At 61.4% G+C, this 16,936-nt stretch overlaps 1 protein-coding gene across 1 annotated transcript in view; it reads right to left on the reverse strand.

Annotated features, from left to right (window-relative positions):
* Positions 1-795: 795 nt before the first annotated feature.
* ASPG (asparaginase) overlaps positions 796-16,936 on the reverse strand; it is a 30,670-nt gene continuing 14,529 nt past the window's right edge. The window contains exons 3-17 of the mRNA XM_075531610.1: positions 16,563-16,674; positions 15,278-15,403; positions 14,973-15,056; positions 14,227-14,353; positions 9,448-9,560; positions 8,346-8,528; positions 7,954-8,067; positions 7,585-7,704; positions 6,579-6,838; positions 4,644-4,730; positions 4,000-4,099; positions 3,794-3,861; positions 3,253-3,391; positions 1,189-1,487; positions 796-1,084 (exon numbers count right to left, since the gene is read on the reverse strand). Of these exons, the coding sequence (XP_075387725.1) occupies positions 796-1,084; positions 1,189-1,487; positions 3,253-3,391; positions 3,794-3,861; positions 4,000-4,099; positions 4,644-4,730; positions 6,579-6,838; positions 7,585-7,704; positions 7,954-8,067; positions 8,346-8,528; positions 9,448-9,560; positions 14,227-14,353; positions 14,973-15,056; positions 15,278-15,403; positions 16,563-16,674 (2,221 nt within the window). The remainder of the gene's footprint in view (positions 1,085-1,188; positions 1,488-3,252; positions 3,392-3,793; positions 3,862-3,999; positions 4,100-4,643; positions 4,731-6,578; positions 6,839-7,584; positions 7,705-7,953; positions 8,068-8,345; positions 8,529-9,447; positions 9,561-14,226; positions 14,354-14,972; positions 15,057-15,277; positions 15,404-16,562; positions 16,675-16,936) is intronic.

Genomic DNA, 16,936 nt, shown 5'->3' on the forward strand with positions numbered 1-16,936 from the left:
CAGAATCAGTGTCTTCCCAGTGCCCACCCTGGGAGATGGGGGCGGGACCCCTGGCCAGCCACAGAGTGAGTTGGTGGCAGTGACTGAGATCAGAAGCCAGAGCTGGGAGAGGTGGGTAGGGACCCCGTCCCTCCCGCAGGCCCAGCTCCTCCGGGCTAGGGAGGAAAGGGCAGCAGGTCCCCAAGGGGCTGAGGACAAAGGAGCAAAGACACAGCCAGGCTTCCCAGCAAGTTTATTCGTTCTCTGCCTACAGTGTCTCTGTTCACAGCCAGAGGGAGTGCACAGTGCTGCCCTCCCCCCAGCCCAGCAGGTTGATACTGCCCTCCCCCCAGGTGAGAAAATGTCCCCAGGTGGCACAATGCACTGGCCATGGGGAGCAGGGTCAGCTAAGACCCCCACCACGGGGACAATGCCCACAGGTCCAACCCCACCCCCCAGGTGGCCTCCTGGGTCCCACATTAGCCTTGTGACAGAAGGTGTAACCCCACAACTCACTTGCCTGGAGGAGCTCAGAGCCAGGTGACTGGTGGCCCAGGCCACCACAGTGCAGGGCCCTAGGGCCTGTCTGACCACCCCAGGGCCAAGGTTATGGACCTGAAGGCTGGAAGGGCAGGCCAGCAGACAGATTCCAGAGGTCAGCCTCATCCCAGGCCACCTGGAGGCAGAGGACCTTCCCATAGATGTTCCTCAGGTGCTCCCCACAGGTGGATGGGGGCCCAGGAAGGCAGCAGCTTCCCACAACCAACAGCTCGCACCCCTCTCCCCAAACACCCCCCTCCCACCAGCAGTCTGGGATCACTTCCAGACCCAGGCCCTCTGAGCCACTTGGCTCTCCAGGCCCGCTGCCAGGTCTGCCTCGAGTCTGGGTCTGGCAGCGTGGTGTCCTGGGTCGCGTGCAGGGGCGGCGGCGGCCCCAGAGGTGCTAGGATCACGGCGCGTCCTGACCGCGGCCGCCCGCCGCGGTGTCTCCCGGTGCTTGGGGCGGAGAGCAGCCAGACTAGAGCTCCTCCCGGCCGGCCGTCCGTCCGGGCGCGCCTGTTCCCGGTCGCCGTCCGCTCCGCCGGTGTCGCCAGGCCCGCCGGGTCTAGTGGTCCTAAACATTTCACAATTGCGCTACAGAACTGTTGAACTGTTAAGAACCACTGGACCCAGCGCGCGAGTCCGGGCGTCCCTCCGCGCGCTGCGAACGGAGCCCCGCGGCCGGGCCGGACGGGCGCAGGGAGCGGTGTCGGGTGCGGGCTTTTATGCCGCGCGCCCCTCCCCGCCGCCGGAATGCGCCCGCCGCGCCGGCCCGACCGGTTGGTCCCGGCCGACAGCTCCGGGCCTGGCGGTGGCCTGGGACCAGCTGGGCGCCGCGCGGGGGCGGCCTGACTCACGGCTCGCCCGACCCGCCGCCGACGCCTGGCCCAGGCTCGGGCCGCATGGGGGGTGTCCCCTGGGCCCAGGTGGCCGGCGGGCGAGGCCGGGGCGCCCAGAGCTGGCCTGGGCTGGGGTTGGGGGTGGGAGCGAAGGGCGACCCGCCAAGGCCGTCCCTCTCTTCAAAGGGCGCTTGGAGGGACCGACAGGAGGCAAAGAGAAAGTGAAACCAGGAGGGGGGGGGAGGGGAGGGGGAGGGGACCCGCCCAGCAGGTTTCTGTTCTCAGCCCCCTCCCAGCCCCACCCCACGCCCACGGGAGCCCCCACCCGGCCTCTCCACGCCAGCCAGGCCTGCCCCCCCTCTCCCAGCACAGCGCGTTGCGCCCTGCCCCCCCAGCACGTACAGGCGCACTCACACCCCCGACAAGCCCACGTGCGCAGGCCCAGCGCCCCAGCCCCAACAGAGGCTCCGGCTGCTCGCTGAGTCACCAGGAGGTGTCGGGGCCTGACCCGACAGGACAGCAGCCTCTGGCCCTAGGCGTTTGCGTCGCACAACGAATTGTGGGGAGGAGGGGGGTTGTCCCGCAGGTTCTTAAGTCCTGAATAGTGTGGGAGGGGGAGGGCTTGCACCTTCAAGGACCCCCTCCCCAGTGAGGCCCAGGCCAGTCCCTGCACCACAGGGTCCCAGTTATTTCATGATCACAACCAGTCAGACATGCCAGCAAAAGGTTTTATTCCATTTGACATGAGGACATTGAGGCTCAGAGGAAAGACAGGGCAGGGAGGTAGTGCACACAGGCACGGCTCTGTGAGGGGGATAGCCAGGAAGAGGGATTGGGTATATTTTAGAATTTCCCCTGATACCCACCATTGTGATGGAGAAGCAGGGCCACTCACTAGGTACCTCCTCCCCCCAAGTCTAAGACTAGACACAGCCAGCCCCCTCACATAGCACCCCCTTGGCTTATCACTTCCTCCAGCATCAGAGGGGTTGTAGGTAGGAGAGAGGCCACATGGGTTGGTCTTTGCTGCAGGAAGGGCAGTGGTGTGACCAGAAGGGAAACTTCAGAGCTTGAAAGTAAAGTGGGGTTCCTGAGTTGGGAGTTGGTGGGGTGAGGGGGTGGGGGGAGGTGAAGACTGTCTGGAGTCTGACTTTGTGTTAGAAAACTGTTGGAGCAGAGTGGCTTCTGGGAAGATGGGCTGCAGGGAGAGGAGCCCCCAGAGACAAGGGGGGGAGTGGAGTTCAGCCTGGGGCCCCCAGGAACCTCAGGCCCCACATCCATCGGGCCCTTGCTGTCGATAACCCTCTTGATCGCTGGTGGTATAAGGAGAGGTGCTGCCCATATGCCCCCTCAGGGAGTGAGGACAGTCTTGGCAGAGCTAGGCACCTTGTGGCCTGGGTCCCTCCCCAGCTCTGTCGGAGGATGCAGAAACCCAGGGAGAGTGCTGTGCTCTCAGCCTGGCGCAGGAAGTGGGGACTGTCACCACCACTTTCTGGAGCAGCTGGCTCCCTACCAGGTAGGGGCCAGACTTGTGCTTGTGACTTGCCCTGGTGTTCCGGGTGTAAGATCGATCAGTGCTGCGGGCTCCAAGTCATCCCACAAGGCAGCGATTGGGGGTCCAGCCCTCAGCCCTTGTAGGGACAGCCTAGCCCCACCGTGCCTCCACCCTCACAAGTGACCCACTTGAGGGGAAGCCAGTTCAGTATGTCCTCTTGCCTTGGTGCCCAGGAGAGTGGGCGTCACCACAAGGGCAGGCTGGTACCCGCCCTGGGAGGAGCCTGCCATGTGGGGACCACAAGCCTGCACAGGGGCAGTAGGGTGCTGGGAGGAAGTCCTGGGCAGGGACACTGGAGGGTAGGGCTCTTCAGCCTGGCAATGCCTACCCCATCCTCACCCCCATACTGCCTTCTCCTCCAAGGGTCCCTGCTCTGGCAGTGGCTCCCGGCTCCAGCAGGGTGTGGGTGCCGGCGCCCCGGGCCCGACTCTCCCCCTCAGTGGCATGACCTGATTGTGCAAGGCCGGCGCACCCACACCTGGGGGAGGGCCTGGCGGCTGGCCAGCGACACAGCCTGGGAACTGGGCTAAGAAGCCCACAGGGCAGGTGGGGCACCCTGGCCTGACCCACCTTGGGAGAGGCCCTGTGGGGGAGGGAGCCTCGGTCCCCAGTCCTGGGTAGATGGATAGATGGACCCAGTCCTCAGGTTGGCAGTTAGAGAGGAACCAGCAGGGCAGGGCAGGGCAGGGAGACCCACTAGGGGCAGGTTCAGAGGGCAGCAGGGGGCCAGACAGGGGCAACCCAGGGGCTCAAGTGGAGAGAGGCCACATGGGTTGGCCTTTGCTGCAGGAAGGGTTGTGGTGTGACCAGACTTCAGCCAGTGGACCACGAGCAAGCAAAAGGTTGTCCACCCAGCCTACCCAGGAGCCCCAAGCCCTACTGGCCAGAGCCCTCCTCCTGGAGGCACCGCAGAAAGGACACCACCTTCACATGTCCGGCAGCTTCCGCCTGTGGGAGAGAGGGCACCTCAGAGACCCACCCCACACAAAGAAGGCCAGACAGCCCCACTCTGCCCAGGGCGTGAGGACGATGGCCGTCCTGGAAGATATAGCCTTGCATGGGGAGCACCGCCCTGGGAGCACTCACAATACTCAGGGCGGTGCTGCCATCGTAGCCGGGCAGCTTCAGGTTCACGCCCGCTTGACACCATGCCTGCAGGCCCTCGAGGTCCGCCCGGGAGGCCAACCTGGGGGAAGGGGCGCTGTCAGGGTCTGCAGAGCTGGCTACCACCCACCCCTTCAACCCAGCCGGACCCAAGCAGCTGCCCCAGCACTGTCCAGCCCTATGGGAAGACTCAGGTGGGGGCGCTCACACACCTGCTCACACGCCTGCACATGTGTCCCCCCACCCTGCCGGGGCCTGTCCTGGTTGTACACAGTGTGGCTGGGAGGGGACCAGGACCTGCCCCCATCCAAAACTAGAAACAGTGGGGGAGAAGCGTGGTTCCCCTCCCCCTCCCCCAGGTGAGCTTCTTCTGACTTTGCCATGGGGGTGAGTGGCAGAGTGGAGGATGGAAAGCCCTCCCCCCAAAGTAGTGCTGGGTAACTAACTCCAGGTGAGTTTTGGCTCTCAGTGGCCCCATCTTCCAGGGAGAGTGGTCTAGCTGCACCCAGGCAGACTCAGTTTCCCCATCTGTGCAGACTGAGGGGGTGCTTCACTCTAATAAATTCTCACCTGCTGACCCAGCCAGCCCCTTCTTTCCACCAGCCCAGCTCACTGGCAGCCCTTACCTGCATAGCTCTGTCCCTGCGTCCTCCAGCTCCCGGGGGGACAGACAAGCACCAGCGTCCCGCAGCAGCTTGATCACACTGCCGTGCCTGCATGAAGCAGCCATGCTGAGCCCCTGCCCAGGCCCTGCTCACACACAGGACCCCTCCACGATTCTCCAGCACCACCTCTACCACCAGGCGGGGGGAGGGGTGTCCACTGACCTCAGCCCTGCTGAGCAGCATTTGGTGAGCACCTCAGACCCCACATGGTCTCCTGACCTCCTGAGATGGCACCATGCCGTGTGGAATGGCCTCCCTCAACCAAGCCCAGGCCTGGGGCACCACAGCTAGGATGGCAGGGGAGGCCTGTTCTGCCCTGAGTCCAAGAAGGGAGGGGACACCATGCACAAGAGGGGGCCAGGTGGTGAAGAGACCAGGGCTGGGGGCAGCAAGATGCAAGGCTCTGCTAGGAGCTGGGACAGACTTTCTGGGTACAGAGAGACAAGTGGGCAGGGGTCCCACAGTGAAGGGACAGGGAGGCAGAGGCCTCATCAGTGGGGATGGGGATGGAGACAGGTGGACAGAGGTCCAGGAGTGGGGGACAGACGGGCAACATGGGACAATGTGTTCCCACACCACCCCCACCCTGTGGCCACTCCTGGGCTCCTTCTGCTGTGTGTATCAAGGTGCTCCAGCCTTGGAGGTGTGGCCCCCCCCATGGGGCACCCGCTGTGGTGGGCGGCTCCTGCCAGGCAGGCAGGCCCCTGGCTGGGGATCGAGTTGGGGCGCCCAGACCGGTCTGGGGATGTTGTGACAGTCAGGGTGGGGACAAAGGCCAGTGATGAGCTCATCCCACGCTCCCCACCACACCCGAGGTCCCAGGTCAGCACCCTTACCACCCCGACCCAACCTGAGGTTTGTATGGGGCTGGCAGGGTTGTGGGGGTGGGGGTCTCTACCAGGATTGAGCCCAACTCACAAAGGGGACCCCACCTGCCAAGAGCCCATAATGCAGAAGGCAGATCACAGTGTAGAGGGAACCAGGCTCATAGCAGGGTGGGAGAAACCTAGGTTCACAGTGGTGGGGGTGGCTAGGTACACAATAAGGTGGGGAACCCAGGTTCACAGTGAGAGAACCTAGTTTCACAGCAGGTTTGGGGGAGGTACACAGGATCGCAGCAGGGGGGAGGAGGGCAGCCGTGTTCTGCATCGATAACTGCCCAAGAGACAGAAAAAGGCCGCAAACAGCCCATGACTTTCAGGTGTGGGAGCGCTGACAGAGACCTCAGGGACATGACTCCCACCCCCCACCTCTGGTCAGCCCCTCCTGGAAGCCAGAACTTAGGCCTCAAACCAACTGCCCCACAATGTAAGACCTAGTGCCCCCCACACTACCTACCCCCCATTGTCTGCCCTAGTGCCCCCCCCAATTCTGTCTCCCCCATCACATGTGCATGTGTGCTCACACACATATCCACACACAGGCTTGGGGGGTTAGGCCAGTCTGCGTGGGGCCTTCCCTGCCCAGGAGCCGGCCCTGTGTCCCTCCCTGGCCCCACTGCCCCACCCAGCACAGGTACTACAAAGACAGGGCAGCCCCAGGCCCCCGACACTTTAGCTGGAAAGGTCGGGTCTTGTCTAGAAGCCCCAGGCTTGTGTCTTGCTGCCTCTCAGGGAGATCACCCTCTCCAAGCAGCCTCCCACGGCCCCTGCTCTGAGGCCTGTCCCCCATCCCCCAACAGAGTCACTGCTGAACTTGGCCACCATGCAAGGTCACTGCCGTCCGTGGTCCACCTGCTCTGAGCCATGTCCTTATGCATGGTCACTGCCATCCCTGGTCCCCAGGGTGCTGCAGAGAGCAGGGGCGCTTGGTCCCCTTAGCTCTGTGCTGGGAGACTGTGCCCAGGGCAGCTCCAGGCCCCTGCCTGCACCCATGCACTGCCCGGCCACTCCGTACCTGCCCCTCACAGCCAGCAGCAAGGGGCTGAAGCCATCTGAGTCCTGGCCATTCAGGTCAGCACCTCTCTGCAGCAGCAAGCTCACAGCGGTGGCATGACCCCTTCGGGCAGCTGCGTGCAGCGGGGTCTGACCGGTGAAGTGCTGCTTGGCTGCATGGCTGTCCTTCTCCAACAGTGCCTGCAGTGTCTGTATGTCCCCGGCGTAGGCAGCGGCACAGGCCAGACTAGGCAGCAGGGTTCCCTGAACAGCATCCCACTCCTGGAGGGGGACAGTGGGCCCCACTGTGACCCAGGGATGGGGGCAGAACAGGGGGTAGGTGACCGCTAACCACCCAGAGAACCACGTGAGCTGTGGGGCCCTGGGTCACGTGGCTCACTCACACACACCCATGGGGACAGGAATTGCTGGGACTGTGACAGCCCCAAGTCCTGCATCAAAGCTCACTCCCCACCAAATGGTCCCCCTAGGAATAAAGCTTCCCTATGTGACCAGAGCCTGAGTGGAGCCCTGAGCCCCCACCGCTGTCCAGGAAGCAGGGAGGACAAAGAGCACCCAAAAAGAAGGTCAAGCTTCCCAAGCTCTCCGAGATGCCCAGAGCCCCAGGCCTGCTGAGAAGCCAGCCCAGATACTCTGCTCAGGGCAGAGGCCATCCACACTCAGTTTTCACCCATGTCCAGGCCACCCGGCCCAACCCTTTCATCCGACCCTGGCCTGCTCGGAAAGCCACATCCCCATCCCCACACTGAGGGGAAACTGAGCCACAGAATCACCCAGACAGTACTGTCAGGCCAGGCCCCTGAGGCAGAGGAGCCTACTGTGGGCACAGGGCACCTGAACCCTGACTGCAGACCAGGCAGCAGGGCTCAACTCTGGCCTTTCTGGGTCAGGATGCTTTTTCTCTGGTGCTGGTGGTAGGAGGGGGACCCTAGGCTGGAGGAAACAGCTGTGGGCCTAGAATCCTCAGCTGGGCCAGGCTGGGGCACATGGCCCCCATCGGGCAGTACCTGGCTCTCAGTGAGCTTGAGAAACTGGGCCACCTGGTACCCCAGGGAGCTGCCCTGCTGAGAGGGCTGGCGTTCAGAAACTGGCAGCGTCATCTCCCCACGAAGGTCTTGGGCCAGCAGCTAGGTGGAAGCACACAAGGGCATTGGTCAACCACATGGCCCACCAGGCCAGGCCTGGGGCTGGGGTGCCCCGGACACACACACACTGGAGGGCAGCCCACCCCCAGAGCTACCCCTTCTCAGGAGTGGGCCACCCAAGGGAGGTAGACTGCCTGTAAGGGAGCATTTTGGGGGTCCTCCATCTGTGTCAGCTCCCTCCCTGAGCACCAACCCCCTCCACCAGCTGGCCCTTGGCCTTGCCTGACCCACCTGCTTCCTGTCCTCCAGACTCAGGCCTGAGATGCCCAGGACATAAGCCAGCTTGGCCAGAGCCGCCTCTGAGGTCAAGTCGAAGCCGGAAAGCAGGCCAGAACCCTCCATGGCCTGAGACGGGCAGGGGGCACAGGTGTCAATCCCGCTCCCCCACCCCAGCACCTAGGCCTCAGCACCCAACCGGGATCCCCTCCATGCCCCCCAGGTCTTGTTCCTGCACAGGAATACCTCCCTCCAAGTCCCCCAAGGTCTCAGGCTCCATCAGGATCCCATCTACACTCCTCAATCCCCACCTGGGACACCTGCACCACAGGCCTTGGTGCCCCGCCCACCATGCCTGTCCAGACCCCACGCCTGCGGCCCCTCTCCCACACTGAGGCCCCGCCCACCACGCCGGTGGCGTAGTCCGAGGTGACGCCGCCCTGGAGGCAATTCGTGCAGTTGAGAATGAGCAGGCCACGGCTGGTGGCCGCACGCAGCTCCTGCAGCAGCTCCGGCTTGGTGGGCCCATTCCCTGAGCCGAATGTCTCCAGGACCACGCCCTTCAGTGGGGGCTGCAGGAAGACCCGGACCTGTGGGGGCGGAGGGAGGGTCAAGGGGAGAGCAGGAGGGAGGGGACCAGGGGGAAGGGCAGAGATACAGGGAGTTTGGGATGGGGGTCTGAAGGAGGCCAGAAAGGAAGGGGGAATTTAGGGGTCAGGACAGAGGTCAGAAGGAAGTGGGGCAGGATGGAAGGGGGCAGTGGGGCAGCCCTGTGAGTAGGCCAGGGTTCCAGGGGAAGGCGAGTCTAGCAATGGGGGTCTAGCTCCCGTGCAACTCAGCTCCCACCACCAGTGGGAGGGGAGCCAGCTCCCAGTCAACAGCTGGGAGAACTGGGGTGCAGACCATCATAGAATGCATCCCACTACGTGCTCCACAGGGGCCCCTTGTCAACAAGTGAGAGGCCATGGCTGGTATGAGCTCCAAGCCCCAGGAGGGGTCCTGATCTGCAGCCTCCCCCTTCCCCCCCAGCCTCCAATGACACAGAGGTAGAGGTTCTGGGGAAGGTACACCAAGCCCACTGGGACCCCCACACCCAAGGTCATCGCCCCCAACCAGAGGGCAAAGGAGGGAACTAGCTGCAAGAACCCACTGTGGGCTCGCCCTGGCCTGCACTGGGTGTCGGGGTTGGGGTGCCTCCCAGGGCCCCCAGCTCTGCCTGCACGCAGGGGGAACCCAAGGGAAGCTTCTTGAGGAAGGGCAGGGCCCACATGTGCTCCTAGCACCCACATGCTGCTCCTAGGGTGGGGGGCAGGGACTGAGGTGAGCACAGAGCCATGTCTATAGCCCAGGGGTCAGCCACCTGGGTCAGCCTCAGGTCCCCAGGCTAGTTGGGGCCTTGCCACCCTCAGGCAGGGAAACAGCAGAGCTTTCACACAGAAAGGTCAGGCCTGCATTCCCACTCCTGGACAAAGACTGTGCCGGGCAGATGCTGCCGGGGGCGAGGCCTACCAGGGCAGCAGGGATGCCGGGGTACAGGCGTAGCACCCCCACATCATGTTCCACGTGGCTGTTGACCACCAGCGGCCCCGATGCTGGCACCTTCCGCACCAGCTCCCTGTTGACTGACAGAGGAGGAGGAGGGGCGTTGGTGAGCCACGCCCACCTCTGGCTCCCAGAACCCAGAGCTCCCTCCCCACTGCAGACTCCCTTTGGAGCCATGCATGGGAGGGAATAGGGGCAGAAGGGGGAAGGGGTTGGTGACACAAGTGATGAGGCTGAGGGTTCCCCTTTTGGAGAGGCAAGGAGGCTGAATCACAGCTATGTCAAGTGGGGACAGCTTGCTGGCAGAGGTACCACTGGTTCAAGGGCTTGGTGGAACCAGAGAGGGACTCCTTGGGAAATGGAAGCTGTGTGAATCTGTATAACAGCACAGTGCCCTCAAGTGGGGGTAAATGCTCACCGCGTTCCTGTCTACCCCACCTCTTATACCCTGAGGGCTGGGGCTGGGGCTCCAAAGCTGAAGGAGTGAGGCTGCAGGTTGGCAAGGAGGGAAGGAAACAGGGAGAGAGGAAGGGGGTAAGTGAGAGAGTGAGTAGGTGGGTGAGTAGATGAGTGAGTGGGCAGGTGGGTGGTTGGATGAATGGATGGATATGTGAGTAAGTGAGTGAATGAGTGGGTAAGTGGGTGAATGGGTGAGAGTGAGTGAGTAGGTGAGTGAGAGAGTAGGTGAATGAGTGAGTAGATGGATAGATGAGTGGGTGAGTCAATGGGTGGATGGATGAGTGAGGGGGAGAGTGAGTGGGTAAGAGGTATGGATGAGTGGGTGGGTGGATAAATGTGTGAGTGGATGAATGGAAGAGTGAGTGGGTGAGCAGCCAGTCCACAGAGAGGAGGACCACATGGCCGGCCCCACTATGAGGCACAATGTCCCTCACTGCCTCATAGCCCTATAGGGGAAACACTGGAGACACAGTGTGGGAATTGCGCCCGATCTGATCGCACCACACCGAGGCAAAACACTAAGGGGGTGCAACAGAACAGCAAGGGAACGGAGCCGTGAGATCCCCAGGGAATGTTGAAGGTGGACTTTGGGGCCAGAGCTTGGTGCCCCAACAGACTGGACTGGAAAACACTCCTAAAGACCAACAAAAAGTCCTTGAACTAACTACAAGCTCTTCTTTCTTGTTGTATTTTGTTTTGTTTTGTTTTGGTCATTGATTTGTTGTTGTTGTATATTGTTGCTTGGTTTTACTCTGTCTTGTTTTTGTGCATGTTATTATCTCTGCAGGTCTGTCTAAATATGATAGGCTGGATGAACAATCTGGAGGAGAAAACAGCAGAACCTACAGTTCTGGGGGGGACATGGGAGAAGGGGAGGTGGGGGGAAAGGTAATGGTGCTAAAATCCCAGGGACAATGGAACAAGTGATCCAAAGCAGTGGTGAGGAGGGCGTAGGAGGCCTGGTAGGGCGTGATCAAGGATAATGTGACAGAGAGGAATTGGAAAGTCAAAGGAAATAGAGGAAAGAGCTAGGAGGCAAAGGACATTTATAGAGGTCTAAATAAAGGCATGCACATATGTAAATATATTTATATATGAGGATGGGGAAATAGATCTATGTGCATATACTTATAGGTTTAGGATTAAGGTAGCAGATGGACATTGGGCCTCCACTCAAGTACTCCCTCAATGCAAGAATATTTTATTCTATTAAACTGGCATTCTATGATGCTCACCTTCCCGACACAGTCACTGAAGACAAAGCTAGTGAATAGAATAAGCAAATGTGGTGAAGAAAGCTGATGGTGCCGGCTATCAAAAGATATAGCATCTGGGGTCTTAAAGGGTTGGAGGTAAACAAGTGGCCATCTAGCTCAGAAGCAACAAAGCCCACATGGAAGAAGCACACCAGCCTGTGTGATCATGAAGTGTCGAAGGGATCCGGTATCAGGCATCATCAGAACAAAAAATCATATCATTGTGAATGAAGGGTAAAGTGCAGAGTGGAGATCCAAAGCCCATTTGTAGGCCACTGGACATCCCCTTACAGGGAGGAGATGAGCCAGTCAGGGTGCGATGTAGCAATGATGAAACATACAATTTTTCCTCTAGCTCCTAAATGCTTCCTCCTCCCACCATCATGATCCCAATTCTACCTTACAAATCTGGCTAGACCTGAGGATGTACACTGATACAGATAGGAATTGGAAACACAGGAAATCCTGGGCGGACAATCCCATCAGGACCAGTGGTGTGAGAGTGGCGATACTGGGAGAGGGGAGGGAGAGGGGTGGTGGAAAGGAGGAACCAATTACAAGGATCTACACATAACCTCCTCCCTGGGGGACACGCAACAGAAAAGTGGGTGAAGGGAGACGTCGGACAGTGTAAGATATGACAAAATAATAATTTATAAATTATCAAGGGTTCATGAGGGAGAGGGAGGTGGGGAGGGAGGGGAAAAAGGAGCTGATGCCAGGGGCTTGGGTGGAGAGCAAATGTTTTGAGAATGATGAGGGCAATGAATGTACAAATGTGCTTTACACAGTTGATGTATGTATGGATTGTGATAAGAGTTGTATGAGCCCCTAATAAAATTTTTTTTTTTTAAAAAGAGTGAGTGGATGAGTCAATGGGTGGATGAGTGAGTAGATGAATGGATGGATGGATGAGTGAGGGGGAGAGTGAGTGGGTGAGTGGATAAGTGGGTGGATATGTGAGTGGATGATTGAATGAGTGAGTAAGAATGTGTGAGTGGATGAATGGAAGAGTGAGTGAGAGGATAAATGCTAAGAGAGTGGGAGGGTGGGTGAGTGGATATGTGAGTCGTGACCCTTCACTGTGGGGAAGAAAAGCCCCCATCTAATTCACCCCAAGTCACAGAGGCCTATCCCTGTCCCCACTGCCTCCCCATCCTGGGACGTCACGGTCTGGGAAAGCAGAGGGACAGGGGGTAGGAGTCAGCACCCCTCAAACAGCCCACACAGGAGCTTCTGATCCCCCCAGGCTGCACCCTAGAGGGTTATCTGCCCACAGTGCACCACTGCCACTGACTATCCCCCAACCATGGGTACAGAATGGGGTGGACCCAGCCACCCAGTCACCTGGGTGGGGCACCTTCTCTCCCAGCCCCACTGAGGACACAGGGGCCAGAGTCCATGTGGTGACACTTGAGGCCACTTGGGACATGTCTGCTTCCCAGGCCAGGAGAGGCTGGGAGATGTGGGGGCGGAGAAGGCAGAGCTGGCCTCTACCCCACCCCTCACTCCCGCCCTCATCAGCAGAGCCTGACAGCACCACTGCGCCCTGTAATTTAGGAGCTTGAGTCCCAGCTGGGGAAGCAGATCAGGTGGTTCCAGAGGTCTCAGAGTTATGGTCCAGAGGGGACACTCACAGAGCCATCTTCCATGGGAAGGCAAAGAGGACGTTGTCTCGCCGGTTAGCCTCCTGGGCTTGAGCCAGGGGGCCCCAACTCCTTCCCCACACCCGTGCAGTGTCCCCACACCCAGGGCAGCGTGGTCCCCAGGGGAAAGGGGGATTGCTACCAGGCACTCGGGTGGCCTGGGGCCTGCGTTTGGGGGGGGGGGGTGACAGTGCCAAGGGCAGCCTGTGCTCACTGAGGGCTTGAAGAGCTGAGGTGGGGAGTGGGCAGCACCCTCAGCCCCAGCAGGGCAAGAGGGCTGTGGGCAGGGTCTCCCCCAAGGCCCAGTGCTCTCTCGGGTGGCACGAAGAGGACATAAAGCAGGGTAGGGTCACAGTGCCTATGCCGACACCCCACCTGGCCAAGCTGAGCACAGTGAGCTCTTCTCACTTACAAATGTGGCGGCCACCGCAGGGCAGCACCTCCCTCCCCCAACCCAGCTCAGACAGGTCAACCCCGTCCCTGCTGCAGCCCTGGGCCACCCCTCCCCCCAGACCGAGCCCTGGCTCTGAGGCCCCCTCACCAGTAAGGGTGCTGGGTGCAGCAGCAGGTTCTCACACGAGCACCCTGGCCGCCAGGCATGGGACTCAGCGTGGGAGACAAGGCTGGGGATGTAATAGGGCATAGGGGGACAGCCTGCCCTGGGCACTGGCCCCTGCTCTAGGCTCCTCAGGCTGCCCCACCAGCCCTGGGTCCTTGGCCTGTCTGGGCCTGGTATGGCCTGGCAGGGGTCCTGGGATCCAGGCATGACTCCAGCTCAGCCAGTGCTGGGTCCCTGGGAGCTGCTCTCTGTGCCCAGATAAGGGTGACCCAATATGCACCCCTGACTCCATGTTTGCCCACCTGTGCCTTCCTCCCTAGCCTGGGACAGGCAGTGCTGGGTACCTCCACGCAGGACAGCAGGGCAGCCAGTCCACTGGCCGGCACCCAGGGCAACCCTGTGCCTCAGAAGGGCCAGAAACAAGGTTCAGGCCCCCTACACCAGTGCAGGCGGAGGCTGTGGGCCTCCCAGGGGTGGTAGGGGGGGTGCTCTGGGAAGTCACTCGGCCCACTGGGGAGCTAGGTTGTCCACCAGGCCCAGAGGAAAGAGGATGCCCTAGAGGTCAGAGGCAAGAAGAAGGTTGGTGGCCAGGTTTGGGGTCCACAGGCCAGCAGATTCCCACTGTTCCTGCTGCCCAGGCTTCTGGGCCAGGCGGGACTCTGGGGTCCCAGGCAGAGCCCAGTAGACAAAGCAGAATCAGAGGCCCAAAGTGGTGACACCAAGCACCATTCCTCTCCCCCAACCCAAGAGAGCTGGCCCCACTCCACCACACCTGGCAGCATCTCCCACCCCTTGGAGGTGCCCCCACCTCCACTGGCTGGCTTACCTGTGATGTCTGCGCCCAAGGTAGCCAGAGGGGGCAGGTTGGGGGAACAGAAAGCCTCAAACCGCCTTGAGTCCACCTTGGTGGCCCTGTTACCCCGGAGGAGATGGTTCTGGAAGAAGAGACAGACCTGCGGGGAGAGGGGTGGCTCAGACACCCCCCCCCACACACACACACTGCCCGGGCTCCTTCCCTGCAGCTGGGGCCTGCACACCTAGGACCCTGCAGAGTCCACCCACAAAGGGGAGCAGGTACCTGGTTCACTGCCACCCCCACCTGCCTCAAGGGGAGCAAAACAGGCCCTGGAAATGCTGCAGCCAAGTGAAGCCCCATGGCCAGGAGCTGCTGACCTGTCTCCCCAGGAGGGACCTGCCCACCAGCCACAGGAGGGACAGGGACAGGGTGGGAAAAAGGCTCTGGCTGTGCTCTGGACAGTCTCCCCATTCAGACGGGGGAGGCACAGGTGCATGAATGATGCAAGAGGCCGCCACCGGGCACCCACATGTAGGGCTGGGCTGACCACACAGATCGCTCAGCGGCTAGATTTCAGAAGTAGATTGCCAGGCCTTTCTTCCGACCACCTAAGTGGACTCCCATCTTTCAGAGATGTGGACATAAAGTCGGGACAGAGACCTGTCACAAGGTTAAGGCTGAACAGGTAGAGGGACAAGAGTGGAGTGTCTCATGCTTTTTGCCTCTCTCCCCACCCACCCAGCCCCACCCCACAGCCCCGCTGGCCCCAGAGGCACCTCTGGGATGAGGTACAGGCCGGCTAGCAGCAGCGCCCCCAGCAGGTTCTCACGGCCATCGTTCCAAAGGGCATGGATGGGCACCTGGAGAGAAGTCAAGGGGAGGGCACCTGGAGAGAAGTCAAGGGGAGGGACTAGGGCTCACAGAGGTCCCGCAGCCCCTCAGGGACCCCTCCATCTGAGAGTGAAGTGAGGGCCAGCCCAGTCAGCCAACCCGTGTCCACACAGACACCACTCCCTTTGGTGTCCCGGTGAGGCTGCCTGGGGCCCCACCCGCCCATCTGCGAGGCCACTTGGCTAGCTACCTGGGCCCCCGTGAGGATGACTGGCTTCCCCAGGTTATCCAGGATGAAGGACAGCATGGAGGCCGCATAGGCCATGGTGTCGGTGCCGTGGACGACCACGAAGCCGTCATACTTCTCATAGTGCTCCTGCAGAAGGACACAGGCTCCGGGAGGGGTCCCCACACCAGCACCCAGCCCACCAGCACTGCACACAGGGTCCCATGGGCAGTGGCCAGGCAGTGGCCTGTCTAAAGGGCCCCTATCCCACGTGCTCCCACAGCCTCCGCCCAGTGGGAGGGATAGAGGTAAGCACTGGACATGAGGGGCAGGCAAGGACCCAGACAGGCAAAGATGCAGAGGGTCTTCCGTGTCCTGGCCTGCTCTCCAGGAGGGGGAAAGGGGTAACTAGGGCGAGTGTGGCCATGCGACCCTCCAGGATGACCAGCGGCCCAGATGGGGCCAGCAGGCTGGGCAGAGGGCTGGGGGCGCCCAAGTCTAGCCGGCTGCGCAAAGGAATGGGCGGGGCGCCCTCTGCTGGCCGCGCGCGGGACCGACTGAGTGGCCGCAGTGGAGGGTCAGTGCGAAGCTGGACTCCGGATCCGGTGGCCGGGCGGCTCTCAGCAAAGCAGCCAGCCTGGCCCATGGCTGCGCCACACGTGTCCAGGGCGGCTTGGCCCTATGGGGACTCCCACACTGCCACTGCCATCCCCTGGACCACTGGGAGGCCAGGGGAGTCTTGAGGGAGGCAGGTGGAACTTTGGCCTTGGGAGGGGTGACTAGGAGGAACACCTGGTGACTGCGTGGTGCGGGAGGCGAGGGGCATCACCCCAAGTCTGCAGCAGAGGAGGGGGCCAAGAGCTCCCAGGGCCAGGCCAACGACCGCACCTCACTCCCTCTACCTGCCCATCAAGGATGTTGCAGGTAAAGGGTCGCCTGGCTGTACCCCCACAAGCCACACCCCACTTTTTCTGCCCTTAGTTCCGTTCCACCTCACCGCCCACCCCAGCCAGGGGTAACTCAGGTACCACTCCACCCTGTAAGTCCTCAGCCCCGCCCCAGTCCGTCTACCACGCCCCCAAGCCCAGACAGGCCCCAGCACACTAACCACACCCATCCTTCCAGCCACGCCCACCCAACCGGTTTCTTCCAGCCCCACCCCTAGCCCACCTGTACGGGCCCCAGCCCCTCCCACTCTGACACTCTTTCTGGTCAAGGTCACGCACAGCCTCACCCTGCCAGGCCCCTCACCCTGCCCACCAGTCCCCAGTCCCGAGCATCCTCACTCCACCCCCACCACAGCACCCACCTTGATGGTAAGCGCGATATTGACCCACTCTGAGATGGTCATGTTGCTGGAGTCGAAAAGGACTGGCCACTCCATCACAGTGTAGATGATCCTCTGGTTGGAACTGGTGGGGCTGGGGGCACAGGGAGAGTCAGCTCTTGTGGCCCAGCTGGGTCCCCAATCTCAGGAGGTCCTATACCCCCATGGACAGGCCCTAGGGTCCCGGAAAGAGTCACCCCCCCCCCCCCCCCCCCCGCCCCACAGCAGCTCTGAGTGGGAGCTGGACACTCCCCTCCCCCACCAGAGGCAGCCAGGAACTCCCGCTGGAAAGTCTCCCCAGGAAAAGGAGCAGGGCCTTAGGGCGACCTGGCTCTGGTGGTGTCTGGATTCAGTAG

This window comes from Tenrec ecaudatus, chromosome 14 (genome assembly GCF_050624435.1).
Source record: "Tenrec ecaudatus isolate mTenEca1 chromosome 14, mTenEca1.hap1, whole genome shotgun sequence".
Lineage (NCBI taxonomy): Eukaryota > Metazoa > Chordata > Mammalia > Afrosoricida > Tenrecidae > Tenrec > Tenrec ecaudatus.